The sequence below is a fragment of the Xyrauchen texanus genome, chromosome 26 (assembly GCF_025860055.1).
Source record: "Xyrauchen texanus isolate HMW12.3.18 chromosome 26, RBS_HiC_50CHRs, whole genome shotgun sequence".
NCBI lineage: Eukaryota > Metazoa > Chordata > Actinopteri > Cypriniformes > Catostomidae > Xyrauchen > Xyrauchen texanus.
Genome location: NC_068301.1, coordinates 26,770,894 through 26,786,837, shown reverse-complemented (window position 1 = coordinate 26,786,837; position 15,944 = coordinate 26,770,894). Strand labels below are relative to the sequence as shown.

Sequence of the window (15,944 nt, the reverse complement as noted above, 5' to 3'; positions counted from 1 at the left end):
TTCACTTACATATGCATTTATTTAAAAAAATGACAAGTGAAATCACATCACAGCAGGTTTCACATCAATGGTGCCAAATGCCTTTGATTGTTAAGTGTGTCATTACAAATTATGGTGTGCCAGAATAAATATGAAATGAGATATGATTTTCAGTAAATAACATCTTCAATTTTGGTCTGTTTCTCACACAAAGCTATCGTATGGCTTTTTAAGTCTTCAAATGTAGCATTCAAGTCTTATTGAACATCTTTATGGTGTTTTCTGTCATTTTTGGAGCTCTACAGCATCTGTCTCCATTCACTTTCTTTGTGTAGAAAATAGCAGAATATATCCTATCTAACATCTCCTTATGTGTTCCATTCAAGAAAGAATATCATACGGGTATGGAACGACATGAGAGTTACAGAATTTTCACTTTTCAGTGAAATATCCCTTCAAGGGTCGGTAACAACTGCCCATTTTTACTTTTTAAGTGCAAGATACCAGGTCAGTGTTCAAAACTGAATTGAGGAAGAATTTTGTTTTAATTATTATTTCTCGCACATTCCCTTGCACATTTCTTGCACATAACGTCTACCTCCTGATGCTGCTTGTACTGTTATGGCCACTGGCCATATACATATATTTACACATTTATATATTTATACCTCATTCTGTACAATGCTCCTACAGTTTATGCTTCTTCATTTGCACATGTACTGTATTATAGACATTTGCATTGAGCTGGTCTCTGCTTCTCTACATCATATCTTTGCACTCAAAAAACCCATATTATATACTTACACACATATATATATACTTATTGCTATTTGCACTTCTGGTTAGATGCTAACTGCATTTAATTGGCTCTGTACTTGTATTTTGCACAATGACAATAAAGTTGAATCTAATCTAATCTAATCTAAAATCAACCAGGGAGAGGTGAGGTTAATGGGGCCGAACAGCCATGTTGTTCATAGACTAAATCATGAACTATCCACCTATGAAATTGTGACTTAAACTGCATTGGGAATAGAGAGGAACCCCTCAAGCGTTAGGTTGAGCCATGAAAAATCGTGTCATAATGGTTGCTTTTTAAAAACAGGGATGGTGGAAGGTTGTTGACAGGTAAATTGTGGCTGAATGAAACAGGAAGTGAGAGTTCTTTCCCTGCAGGGATTGGTGACCTCTCCACAGGCACTGTGCTGGTGCCACTTCTCATCTTTCATAAACATTTGAGTCTACATACTGAGAGCTCATCTCACTCTGATGCTTAAAAATACACATATAGCTGTCCTAATAAACATTAAAAACAATACAAATTAAACATAGTCTGTCATATTCACATAAAATACAGCTGAAATAAGACAGTGAATAATGAATTAACATGACATTAGTGACAGTAATGAAATGATTCAAATGCATTAGCAATGCTGAAATAGTTATTGCATGCATAAAGTTTGTGCTGGAGTGTAAGTCACAGTCTGTTTAGATAACTGACAAATGACAAATTGATGAGAAAGTTCATTACTGAAGTGGAATTGTTCTATCATTTCATAGACCACGGAGAGATAAATAATTTATAATTGTGTATTCTTCCTCTATGTATCAGAATGTGCAAACAAGCACAAATGCAATACCCCTAATATTCAGGCAAGGCAGGACAGGCTGAAGACAGGAACAGACAAGACGATGAAGTGAGAACCCAAGTGCAGTTTATTTACATGAAGAGTGATATATCCAAAAACTCGACATGACACAACGTTACATTAACACAATACTTGACAACAGACAATGGCAAACATGAGGGCTTAAATACATGAACATGACTAACTACAAGACAGAGACAACCAACGACAAGTCTAAACTAATGAACATGATAACAAGGCTATGAAACAAGAATTATTTTTTTTGTTTTCACAAATTTCCTATTCAAAAGTTTAATTAAATTTGATCATTAAAGGGTGTCTTAATAAATGTATTAAATAAAACTTTAATTGAACAATGAAAACAACAATAACAAGTTTTTGTCAAATAAAGAGCTGCACAAGCATCACAGATGTTAAGAAGTGCTTAAATATAATGCAGTTATTATTTTACTATTATTATTATTAATATTATTACTGTGAATATTACATAAGTATACAGTAGTGATAAAATGATGTAGTATTTTTGTCCATTTAAATGGAGCTATTATTTTGGCGGGACACCGAGTGAAGCTGGTTTGAGACGATAGCTCTACACCTCCAGAAGAGCAGGTCACTGCATGACACAATGTGATTTTAAACACCTTTTTTAATGTGCATGATTTTAAATGCACACATGCAGACTACATATTTATTTAATTCAGTTGCAGCCTTTGCTGTTGAATAATGACATTAGGACACATCGTGGATTTAATTTGCACTGAATGTTTATGCAATGAAATTCGTGTGGTATCGTTTTTTGGTACGAGCACGAGTACGTGAGTAAAGTATCGGATCCGATTCCGATATTAGTAGCAGTATTGTATCAGGACATCTTTCATTTTCAAGCAAGATTTTCAGTGAATAACAACCTTAATTTTGGCCTGTTTCCCACACAAAAGCTATCTCATGTCTTCAGAAGACTTGGACAATATACGCTACATTTTTGGTCTTTTTTGTTTTTTTAAAGCTCAGCAGCCCCAGTCCATATTCATTTTGGGCATTTTTCCAAAAATCTTCTTTAGTGTTCCACAATAGAAAAACAAAGTCATACAGGTTTGGAACAACATAATGGTGGGTAAATTATAAGCGATGGGTGAACTATTCCTTTAAAAGCATGATATATTGAATGGGAGTGTTATTTTATAAGGGAACTACTACTTAGAGTGTAATTTTATGCTTCAACATGTCCAATATCCATGTTGTATTGTGTGTCTGTCAGCAATCACATGTTTGCAGCCAGTCTCCACAGGGGTCCCGGTTCCACTCTCTTCTCGCAAGCACTGAATCACAGACACACAAACCGCCTATTTAAAGTATGCCAACAACATCTTGTCAGCCAGAGTGAAAAGCGCTCTAAAAGTACTTTGCAAAAGATGGCAGAGCCAAATGAGTGATAGAGAGAGAAGAAAAGATAAAGAATAACTTAGAGAAAGTTTATTGATCCTCACAGTTTCCTAGACAACAGGGATCTGTGGTCTCTGTGTATGAATCTCAGAGAATATGGTGAGAGACAGAGACACCATTACTGACTTACTGATTTGGTGGTGCTTTCCAACACCTCTTCTTCCACAGGCTCCAGACGCAGCTCCTATGAAAACAATAACAAGCTGGATCTAACACATTTTTCTAAAATCAAAAGTAATCAGAATTGGGAGGGGTGCTTAATTATCACGAAAATAATGTCACAATGCAAAAATCTTAAAGGAATATTTTACCTCAAAATTATATTTAAAAAATGTATAGTGCATTATTTACTTTCCCTAATGTCATTCTTTCTTATGTGAAATACAAAAGCTGAAATTTTGAAGAATACATGAACACTTTTTTCATATAATGATTGTAAATGAGGACTGGGAATATTTTCAAAACAAAGCATTTTTTGTGACTTTTGTAATGAAATATGACTCAGGCATGTTCTGGACAGGTTTTCGGATTTAAAATGTAAACTTAGTTTGAGGTAAGTGTGACAAGAAGGAGAGAAAGAAAGAGATTACTGAGAAAGTGATATCATGTGTGTAGCCAGTTGCCTTTTTTTCAAGACGGTCGATCAGCTTTTGCAGTCTGTTGATCTGAGTCATCCATTGGTTGTCCTCTTCATATAGACCTGCAGAAACACACACTTCAGCAGTCAAATACAGCTCTTTCCTGCTCTGGGTTTGTTTGTTTTTTTGTTTTTTGTTACTTGGCTGATCTTGCTCTGACCCAGTGTAATTGAATGCATTTGAATCAAATGGACTTCAGAAAATAAATTTTACTCTATTACTAAGATAATCACAGAACTTAAGTTTCCATCTAATTTATAGGGTCCTACACAGACTCCATTCTAGAATCCCAATTAGATCCTCTTCCATCCTCTGGAGTCTCACATAGAGTCACTCCCTGACCACCATCCTAAATCTCCTATCTGCTGCATGTCTTCTGGATGTAGACAAATAACCTTTCGTCCCTCTGAAGCATTGAGGATTAGAATAATCACCTGAATTGACATGGTTGATAAGTGGGTTGTTTGGAGACAAGCTGTTGTTCCTTTGAAGTCTTCGATTTGATCTCCGTCCTGACAACTGAATCGACAGCACCTCGGGCTTCACAGGTCCTTTTCTGTGATTAAAACAGCATGCACACGTCAGCAAAACAGACACGTGCAAAGGAATAAAATACACAAGGCAGCTGCTCAGGAATGTGAACAAAGTGGGGGTTTTTTCACATCTTCATCTCATTATTAGATTCTGATTATTCTGCCCTGAGCATTAGAGAGTAAAAAAACAATCAATATCACATATTACCAACTGATGAATGTCCTCTGGAAATGTAACACCCTACAGAAACAATAATTTACAACATAGCCACAGGAGTGTCATTATAATGTCACATACAAATAAGGATTATGTTCCTTAATATTCTAGGTCATGCCCCTAACAAGCAATTGAAGAATAAACAATCCAATTTCTTGTAAAAACAAACAAACAAATGTAAAGTATATAAATTAATACATAAAAGAAGCAACATTTTTAAATACTCTGAAGAAATGTTCTGGTGCTTGTCTGTGCAAAACTCACATGTCGTTGCGGTTATGCAATGCTGTTCCAAAGATGTTCTGTTATTTATTTATTTTTGTGCATGTCTGTGTGGTTGCTAGGGTGTTTTGGTTGGTTACTTGGGCAGTGCTAGGTGGTTGCTAGGGTGGTTGCTTACTGGCCCAAGTCAAGTTTATCCCAAAGTTTCTATGATATTCTGGTCCCTAGGTGTGGCTCGAGTCCCTCCTTTAATACAAATCTGCAGGATTACTTTATCTGCTGCACCTCCATTCAAAAGTCCAACTGCTTAGAAAAATAAAACCTCACCTCAACGAGCTGCATGATTTGAGGTATCATTCATGTCTGTAGTATAATGGAGTGTGGCAGGTTACATGTAGAGCTTTAATATAGGGTTGGGGGTTTGCTCAAATCCCTAACCCTAAGTACAAGCAATAGCAAGAGCCTCTTTCCAATTGCACAGTAATACATGAGGAGACAAAAAATATATTTATTTCCCTGCACTTAAGAAAGCTCAAATGTCTTTGCTAATACAGTATCATTCACACATTGAATCTGGTTGAATTCCATTAGAGTAGAAACAGAGCATATTTACATGCAAATGATGCTTCCACATTTTTAGCCATCATCAAAATGCAATTTCCAAGCATCATGACAACACTGACCTTTCTGGCCTGCACCACATGCTAACAGTTAAAGTGTATGAAGGAAGTCATCAGGACTTGAAGCTTTCTTTAATGCTCAGAGTTCAAGAAATGGTCGCCTTTTAGATGGCTGATGCCAGCAGAACATATTCTTTTTTGGCAGTAAGAAGGAATATGGTGATTTCCTTTCTGAAAGAAAACAATTTACTTTTCGTCTTACTGATGGTGTTTAGATGTTTTTTATTTCTCTATAGAGCTGTTCAGTCATGGTATGAATTTGTTGGCCAACACAGAAGGTTAATAGAGCTCATCAGTCTTGTATCGTTTGTAAAAATCCCATAATTTATTTCCATAAACCTTAAAAGACAGGCCTACCGTGAGGTCCAAGTTTGTTAATCAATAGTAAATGCTATACTTGAAGCCATCTACGTCTTTTCATCTTTATTTAATAAAAATGATAATTAATAGCAGAATTTGTTGTGAATGACTACACTACCCACAATCCTGAAGAGAGATCCACCAATCAGAGAATTACAGGGAACAAAGTGCATCAAAAGAGCCTTGCAGCGACCGTTCACTCCCATGACACACTACGAATGATGGAGTCGAATCAGTCTCCCTAACATTTCAAACTACTTGCATTTTTATCTATATATTTTGCACTAATCATAAAATATATTGTTTCAATACATGTATTCAACAATTTTATATCAATAGTTTTATATTTTTACATTGTTTTGTTCTGTATTTTATTTTGTCAATCGTAATGTTTCATGGAACTGTAGTTCCTACCCTCATTAAAGAAATTAAGTACACAGTCTTTCTTTAAGTTGTGATATTGATTTTGTTAATGGCTTAGAACTCTATAAAGGTAGTTTTTTGAAACCTGCATATACAAAAATGAATGGGAATATTACTTCCGGAATCAAAATGGCTGAAAAAGTGGATGGGCACCATTGCGATCTATTCACCATGGGTTCCCTCAGGAATTTCAAAAGAGCTATTAGAATAGCAGTTTTCGATTTATAAGTAAAATAAGGTAGGGGGCTAACATTACTTGTTCATCACATTTTATTCTACAATATAAATTACATGCAGTGATAACTCAGATGGGAATTTTTAAATTCAAACCTTGTTTTTTAAAACATTAGTTGCTAATAAGTTGCTACATAAGGACTGCAAAGGTTATCCGATTCATTAAGCATGCAAACTCACATTTTGGTAGTTGTAGCTCTTATTTAGCATTTTGTTGCAGAATAAAACCACTCACCTATTATAATAATTAATCAAAGACCATTATTCTGAAAAAACAATACGATACGAGAAGGATACGAAAATGTCAGTGCTCTTATATGTTTTAGTGTAATCTGAATAGCTCTTTTGTTGTAATGAATGTGCCATTGACCAAAGTGATGATATCCTTAGAATTAAAGATTACACTACTCGGTTTTGGGAGTGGAAAATTATTATATGAAATCTAATTATATCTATTGTTCAGCTGTTCACGATAAGTAGCAGAATGCTGTGTCTATTTTAACTCTGAGAAAAAATAAATGAATGCAGGCAGGTGTCAAAAGTATGGCTCAGCTGGTTCGTCATTATCCCTAAAGACACTGTTGCACGGAGCATGTCCTGAGAGGAGCTTATCCTCCAGAGTTAAAAATGGATCACAACTGCTTCATCAGCACATAAAACACAGCTGCAAATGAATAAGCCACACCATGGAGCCACACAGGTGAATAATCCATGGACCCGTGCTGATGGAATGATGGAAGTTGCACTGACCAATGCTAAGAGATCACTTCCCTCTTATCTGATTTAAATAATATTTAAATTAAGACAGTAGAAAACAAAATGGAGACATGGGCAAATGTCACAAAGCCTGTCAACAATACGTCTGGCTTATATTAAATATTTTATCGAATCAACAGAGGAAAAAATTAAATGTTAAAAAACTAGCTGCTTTTCATTATAGGTTCATTTTAAGTTAAATTTTGGAGTGAAATATGACCCTGGCTTGTTTTCATAAGATCCACCCATATATCAGTAGGAGTGCTGTTTCCTAATAGCTGATAATGATGCTCTTCTCACACTGAATGGGGTGAGCTCATGATGGCTGAACTCCTGTTAGGTCTGGATTCAGATTTGTGCTCATCACTGGCATTTCATCCCTCTGTGTGCTGCTGCTCCTCTGAAAGCCTAACTCAATGCTTCACACAGAATAGAGAATGGACCATGCTATTTCAAATTGCTCTAGCCACCATCCATCCTAAGTACACCTAACACAGTGGGAATCAAGCCCCATGAAACAGCACTCAGTAGCACACAATGTGCTCGTCCTGTAACAGTAGGTCAAGCCATATGAAAGCCTTTTGTCTCAAAATGTGAATAGACTTTATAAATAACACTAATGCTATGAGATGCCACAATGTGAACCTTGTGGCTTAAATGTGCTACACACGTTGTGATTATGTGGGTGTGGCAGTACGATGTCTGTGGAAAGTGAGGCGGAAGAGGAGGAGTGGTTAGGATTGACACCTGTGGTAATTCACCTCTAAAGGCTGTTTTGTGTTGCAGTGAGAGCTGGAGGGGGTTAAAAGGGCAGTCATCCACCAAACACAACAGCATCCACCAAACACAACATCAAGCTCTGCTTGAGCTGCTCCAGGAACAGGAGCAGCGATTTCATGTCATCCATTAAGCCCAAGCAGAGGACCGGCAGGTGCAATGGAGCTTGATACCCCAGGGGGCTTGCACTGGTGCAACCTCGGCTGCCGCCCTCGCTATGACCTACTTCACGCTCACCAAGTTGGGGCCAGAGGATGACCCGGAGGCATTTGTAGAACTGTTTGAGCATGCGGCGGAAGCAGAGGAATGGCCAGAGTCCCAGTAGGTGGTCCGCCTGCTGCTTAGGCTGTCGGGAGAAGCACAACTGGCAGCCCAACAACTGCCCATTGCCAACCTCCTGGGGTATCAGGACTTGAAATGTGCCATCTTGTAACAGTTCAGCCACAGTTCAGAGCAGCACCGCCCACGCTTCCACTTGCTAACGCTTGGCGAGCTCGGCTGCCCATTTGCCTTTGCCCAACAGCTCCATGCTCCAACCAGCGATGGTTGCTGGCAGCAGAATATGACACCACAGCCGTAGTCGACATGGTGGTGATGGAGCAGCTTATCAACTGAATACCGAAAGGGTAAGTGGAATCGGTCCAGTGCCACTGCCCGGCTTTGCTGGATGAGGCGATCCAGCTGGCAAAGGACCATATGGCAGCATATTCAGGGACCGGCGAGCCCTCTTCTTCTCTCTCTCTCTCTCTCTCTCTCTCTCTCTCTTTCTCTCTCTCTCTCTCTCTCTCTCTCTCTCTCTCTCCCCTGTCTCCTCCCTCCTCCTCTCCTTCCCCTCATCTTGTTCTTATTCCCCGGAAACGGGGAATTTCTACCCAAAAACAGGTTCCCCAGACCCGTAGGCCATTCAGCTGGCCGGTATCCCCTAACCCTCTCCACTCACCACCACAGGATGGTGAATCCACTGTCGCAGGTGTTAGTGTGAAGTCTGGGCTGGTCTTCTGGAGCTGCGGGGAACCTGGGCATTTCCAGGACCAATACCAGGATGGAGGTGGAGACATTGGTCTGGGTCCCTGACACACCACAGGCTGCCCCCGATTGAGCAGGAGAATACTGGATACCTGTGAGTATTAAGGGGGAACATTTCAAGCCTTGTTTGATTCAGTTTGTAATCAAACCTCCATTCACCAAAGCTTGGTTCAATCCGAGACTTTGGATACAAGCCAGTGGGGGAAGTTAAGGTGTGTGCATGGGGATATAAAAAAATAACCCTGTAGTGATGGTCATTATTCAATTTTGGGGACATAAGCATAGTGTCGAGGCTGCGATTAGTCCCCCCCTCTCTCATCCACTAATCTTGGGTACGAATTGGCCGGCATTTACAACTTTATTAAGATGAATGTGTGTGGACGGGTCTTGCAACAAAACGTTTCGGTGTGTGGTGTGTGATTTGCTGGCTGGGGAGGAGGTGCAAGTGCCATCTATGTCAGCTCCACATCAGGAGAACGTAAGGTAGGGGGAAGCTGAGGCTTCCCCAGCCCTTAGATGATTCCTGGCAGGGGATTTCACTTAGGAGCAGATGCGAGACAAGACCCTTCGGCATGCCTTTGATCAAGTGAAAGTGATTGATGGTCAACGCCTCCACATAGCACTCGCATATCTGTATTTTTCAGTTATCAAGGATCGGTTGAATCGAGTGATGCAGGACACTCAGACAAAGGAGGATACAACTCAATTGTTAATGTTATTCCAGACGGCTCCATATAATACAATGGCGGGTTGCTTAGTGCAGGAAAAGCCATTGAACCGTCTAATGGCCCATTTCTATTCATTATATTCTATAATGGCCAGTCATTCGCTGGGATTTTCGAAGGTGGTGTGCTGCATGCCGTGAATGTCAGCTGTTAAATCCGCCAGCCACCCCAAGAGTGCCATTGCGCCCCCTTCGAAAGAATTGGTATGGACCTTGTTGGGCCATTAGAGTGGACAGCACGTGGACATCCCTTTGTATTGGTTCTGAAGGACTATGTAATGCAATGTAATGTAATCCAGAAACACGATAGAGCCTGTCCCTCCAACCGAGATGAAAAAGGGTTTCTACAGCCCTTACTTCATCGTACCCAAGAAAGGTGGTGGCTTACGACCAATCTTGGGCTTGCGGGTTTTCCACTGGGCTTTGCACAAACTCCCGTTCAAAATGTTCACGCAAAAACACATCTTAACTTGCGTCCGGCATCTAGATTGGTTTGCAGCGGTAGACCTGAAGGATGCGTACTTCCATGTCTCAATATTGCCTCGACATCGACCCTTTCTACGGTTCGCGTTTGCCGGCCAGGCGTATCAGTACAAGGTCCTCCCCTTTGGCATGTCCCTGTCCTCTCACGTCTTTACAAAGGTCGCAGAGGCAGCCCTTGCCCCGCTTCGAGAAGCCGGCATCTGCATACTCAACTAACTTGATGACTGGCTCATCCTGGCCCACTCCCGAGAGTTACTATGCCCCCACAGAGACCAGATGCTCAGGCACCTCAGCCGCTTAGGGCTTCAGGTCAACTGGGAAATGAGCAAGCTTGCCCCGGTTCAGAGCATCTCTTTTCTTGGCATGTCTCAATGTCAGCGTACCTCATCAAAGAGCGCGTGCAGTCAGTGCTGATATGCCTCGCTGCCTTCAGTCCAGGCACTGCAGTCCCTTTAAAACTTTTTCAGATGCTCCTGGGGCATATGGCATCCTCTGCGGCGGTCGCGCTGCTGAGGTTGATGCATATGAGACCGCTTCATCACTGGCTCCAGACTTGAGTCCCGAGACGAGCATGGCGCCACGGCACGCACCGTGTGATGGTCACCCCCGCCTGCCGCCAAACATTCAAACCCTGGACAGACCTCTGCTTTCTGCGGGCAGGTGTCCCCTTGCAGCAGGTGTCCCGATGCGTCCTGGTCACGACTGATGCCTCCAAATTGGGTTGGGGCGCCTTGTGCAACGGGCATGCAGCTGGCCCATCAACTGCCGAGAGTTGCTGACTGTATTCTTTGCCCTGCGGAGGTTTCTCCCGCTGGTTCAGGGCAAACAAGTCTTGATCAGATCAGACAGTACCACCGCGGTAGCGTACATAAATCGCCACGGCGGCGTACACTCCTGCCACATGTCACAACTCGCCCGTCGTCTCCTCCTTTGAAGCCAGCAGCGACTCAAGTCACTGTGCGCCACTCACATCCCTGGCAACCTCAATGTGGTGGCGTATGCGCTATCACGACAAAGCTTGCCCAGTGGAGAGTGGAGGCTTCACCCCCCAGTTGGTCCAGCTGATCTGGGAACGGTTCGGCAAGGCTCAGGTAGACTTGTGCGCCTCCCATCAGACCTCCAATTGCCCGCTCTGGTATGCCCGAACAGAGGCTCCCTCGGGGCAGACACACTGGCACACAGCTGGCCCACGGGGCTGAGCAAGTACGCATTTCCCTCAGTGAGCCATCTTGCACAGGTGCTGTGCAAAGTCAGGGAGGACGAGGAAAAAGTTACTCTAGTGGCTCCCTATTGGCCCACCCAGGCATGGTTCTCAGACCTCGTACTCCTCGCGACAGCCCGCTCTGGCATCCGCACCCAGACCACGTCTGGCCCCTGGACGGGACACGGAAGATCTAGCTGATCTACCACCTGCCGTCATAGACATGATCAACCAAGCCAGAGCCCCTTCTACCAGGCAACTTTACACCCTAAATGGCGCTTGTTCACTAATTGGTGTTCTTCTCAGGCCGAAGACCCAAAAAGGTGTGCAGTCAGGTCAGTGTTCTCATTTCTGCAGGAGAGGTTGGAAGGGAGACTGTCCCCGTCCACCTTGAAGGTGTACGTAGCTGCTATCGCAGCCCACCACGACACAGTAGACAGCAAGTCTTTGGGTAAGCACGACTTGATTATCAGGTTCCTAAGAGGTGCCCGGAGGTTAAATCCCTCCAGGCCAAGCCTGTTCCCCTCCTGGGATCTCTCAGTGGTCCTCTCGGGCCTTCAGAGACCCCCCTTTGAGCTGTTAGAATCAGTTAGACTCTGGACCCTGCTGATTGCGCTCGTCTCCATCAAGAAGGTCTGGGATTTGCAAGCATTGTCTGTCAGCGACACTTTCCTGGAGTTCGGTCCGGCAGATACACATGTGATCCTAAGACCGCAGCCGGGCTACGTGCCCAAGGTTCCTACCATGCCCTTCAGAGACCAGGTAGTGAGCCTGCAAGCGCTGCCCCAGGAGGAGGCAGAACCAGCCCCTTTGTTGCTGTGTCCGGTACGTGCTTTGCATACCTACTTGGACCACACACAGAGCTTTAGACGTTCTGTGCAGCTCTTTGTCTGCTTTGGTGGACAGCGGAAAGGGAACGCTGTCTCCAAACAGAGGCTCTCCCACTGGGTGGTGGACACCATTTCATTGGCCTATCGCACCCAGGCCTTTGCCCCCCCCCTTGCGGGTCCGAACATACTCAACAAGGAGTGTTGCATCCTCGTGGGCACTGGCCAGAGGCACGTCCCTGGCAGACATATGCAGAGCAGCAGGTTGGGCAACACCTAATACATTTGCGAGATTTTACAATCTCAGGGTAGAGTCAGTTTCGTCCCATGTTTTCTCGGTCCAAGCCAGTAAAACTCGGTAACACGCTGACGGACTGACCGGGTGGATCGCTTGCACCTAGCGCCCTTTCCCTCGGTTGAGGTAAAACCATGCGCTTTTTCTCCCAGGTGATCCCACTCACTCGGCTCCCTGGATGACTCCTCCCTAGCCCTCTGGGTCCGCAATTCAGCGGAGGAATTCACTGACCCAATCCACTGCGGGTACTCAAATCTACCCTGTACTGAAATAGGTGCTCTACAGGTCAGTGCTCCTACGTGGACTTCGCCCCTGTGTGTATTTTCTGCGGTCCGGTCCCCTTAAGAGCGGACCCATGTCTCCCTTGGGCAGTTCCCACTGCCCCCCGGTCGCCATGTCTGTAACAACTCCTCCCTCCGAAGAGGCAGGATCTTCCACCAGGCCACTTCCCACATATGACCTAAAAGCCCATGTGGTGTATGTCACCACTCTTACCTCCCCCTCTCTTTGCAGGTGTGGTCTCCACAGAGTCTTTTCTCCCTGAAAGAATAGGAAACTTGGTAAGACCTCCTTCCCCGATGCATGTAAGGGCCCCAGCCATTGACTCTATGCGAGAAACATACAGAGAAAAGAGGCCCATTCCCAGGTTGGCAAGCGTCGCCTTGTTCCCCTGTCTAGGGTAACTATAAGGATTCCGACGACTTTATGGGGCATTGGGGAAGGGTATGTGCAGTCTGAAACAGTTGGTCGTTTTGGCACGACAAGTACCTGCCCGCTCCTGTGTCAGCAGTACACGTACACGGCTCAGCGCATGGCGTGATTTAAATTGGACACCTAGTGTCACTTCTTCGACACAACGCTGTAGTGAGCGACAGACGGGGAGCGTCTAGGTTACAGATGTAACCTCCGTTCCCTGATGGATGGAACGAGATGTTGTGTCCTCCCGGCTACCTCGCTGAGCTGAGCCACTGTTGTGGCCGGACCATTTCCGGCTCCTCAGAAAAATCCTGAATCATACAGACGTATTTTCCCGGTTTTATACCCGTACATCCGGGGTGGGGACATGCAAATTCTGTCTGCCAACTTCTCATTGGCCTTTCAGAGGTATATTCGGCACTCAAGAAAGACCCTTAGTGTCACTTCTTCGAAACAACATCTCGTTCCCTCCATCAGGGAACGGAGGTTAAATCCGTAACCAAGACGTTTCAATTCTTGTGATTATTGTTGTTGTTTTTGTTTGTTTTTTGTAGCTGGTTGATATTTGTGATTTGTGTAAAGTCAAAATGGGGGTGATTAGTGTTACTTTTGGTGAAATTGGAGCCTGTTCAATTAAAGCCATTCATCTGTATTCAATTATACTTTACAACATTGCAGATAATGCAGATAATGTCATTTATTCAAGATACTACGAGCTCAAGCAGAGGAACGGCATGCGATCCGGAGCCTCCTTAGCCTGGAGAAAGCCCTGACCTCGACCCCGGACACCACATCCCCCATGCCCCGCTTCAGAAGATGGATCCCGAGGCGTACTTAGACCTCTTGGGTGGTGCCTGGGCCGGTCTGCTGGAGTTGCAGGGATCGGGGACACTTCCAGGATCAATGCCCTGTGATGGAGCTGGAGACGGTGGTCCGGATCCCCGACACTCCACAGGCTGCCCCCGATCGGGCCAGAGCGTTCCGGATACTGGTAAGAGTCAAGGGGTACACGGGTTGTAATCAAACCACTATCTACCAATGCTTGGTCCAACATGAGGCTTTGGGCACAACCAAAAGTGTGAGGGTGAAGTGTGTGCATGAGGGATATTCACAATTACCACGTGGTGAACCTTGTGATAAAATTTCGGGGAACCAAACATAGAGTTAATGCCACGGTTAGTTCCCGCCTCATCCATCCTCTGATTTTGGGAACTAATTGGCCTAAATTCAGAAATGTGTTAAAGGGAATATGCGCGGATGGGTCCTGCATAAAAGTGATGACGGAGCCTTCTTCATCAGCGCCACATCAGGATGAAGCCCCTCCCATCCTCCGGGGATTTCTCGAAGGGGATTTCCCTTTGGAGCAGTCACGGACGAAACCCTCAAGTACGCATTCGACCAAGTGAAAGTGATCTATGGTTGAATGTCTCCAGCTGAATGTCGCACTTTCACATCCCTATCTCACAATAGGGAGCACAAGCAGGGATCGTTAGTGGGATTGGTGTAGGCTGGTGAGGGACTTAAGGATTTCTGCCAACGACAGGGACTCCATGGGGTGCACTTCCTCCAACTCGATTGTATTCCCGGGTTGCCACGGCAGTGTAAGTGAAGACACTCAAAATGAGGGAAGAAGGACACTGGGACAGGCCGCTTCAGGTATCAGGTGAGCTTTTATTCACAAATTTTGGTTTAACACAGTCACAACTAGCATCGTAACTTCTTCAGCTTCACGAACTCTTTAGCATCACAGGCTGCTAGTCACAGCCTCTCAATAATCACACATTCTTTATCACAATTCTTTAACATCAAAACTCAGTAGCTTCACAATGAGAGTCTCGTGCCAGACTCTCTCTCCCTCTCTGCTGGTGGCATGGCTACTTATATGCCGCTCTCCCCATGCTCACTGAAATTAAAGACAGGTGTTATACATAATCTAGCACAGGTGCAAGTGCCCTTACCACTTTCTCTCTCTCTGGACAGATGCTTGATCATGCCCCCGCTGCCACACTGGCTATATCAAAGCCAGTGTGTTTACTTTTAAGAACAGACCAAAGAAGACAAGGAAGCACTTCCTTTGAAATTAAAATGAAGCTTCAGCATCCATAATTTCTCTAGGCCAGCTGCTCCTGCTCATTTTCTTGAGACCGTAAGGTGAGCAGAGCAGCACAGCTGCCACAGATCGAGCGGAGATGTAGTGGGCACTTTATGACACCCACACACACATACACACACACACACACACACACTCAATTATGCTCACAATCCTAGGCACACATTTCTTGGCAGCATGCAATTATCCAGGTGCTGGAACAAAACAGATAATTTTCCATTCAAAATTTTGCATTCTAAGAAGCTGACCCCCATGGCGGGCCTTACAGCAGACCATTATCCACACATGAATGCCATCAGTCAGAGACGCTGACAATCAAAATGAACACATACACATACATACACACACAGGCTAGACTTTATTTTGATGCCTTCACTGATGGTTTAAACTGGCTTCTGTCCCAGTTAATAAGCAGGGCCTGGTCATCACATATTGGTCACCTGGTCTATTAAGAATAAATGCACATGATGCTCTTCAGTATCAAGGATTGCTCTGCCTGGAAAACTTTTTGCTTCAATTTATGATGAGCCAATACACATGTACTGCCAGGTTGTGCACCAGGAATGCCCTTTAATCTCAATTTCAGTTCCTGAATTTTAATTGAGGCAGAATGTAGAATTGAAATAATAATTTAAAAATGTCAAAATGGAATGAAATTCAAATAAAATAAA

The 15,944-nt window shown here is 43.8% G+C and overlaps 1 protein-coding gene across 1 annotated transcript in view; it reads right to left on the bottom strand.

The window, feature by feature from the left end:
- LOC127619905 (N-terminal EF-hand calcium-binding protein 1-like) overlaps window positions 1–15,944 on the bottom strand; it is a 66,012-nt gene that overhangs the window by 4,393 nt on the left and 45,675 nt on the right. The window contains exons 7-9 of the mRNA XM_052092937.1: window positions 4,144–4,265; window positions 3,695–3,771; window positions 3,202–3,255 (exon numbers count right to left, since the gene is read on the bottom strand). Of these exons, the coding sequence (XP_051948897.1) occupies window positions 3,202–3,255; window positions 3,695–3,771; window positions 4,144–4,265 (253 nt within the window). The remainder of the gene's footprint in view (window positions 1–3,201; window positions 3,256–3,694; window positions 3,772–4,143; window positions 4,266–15,944) is intronic.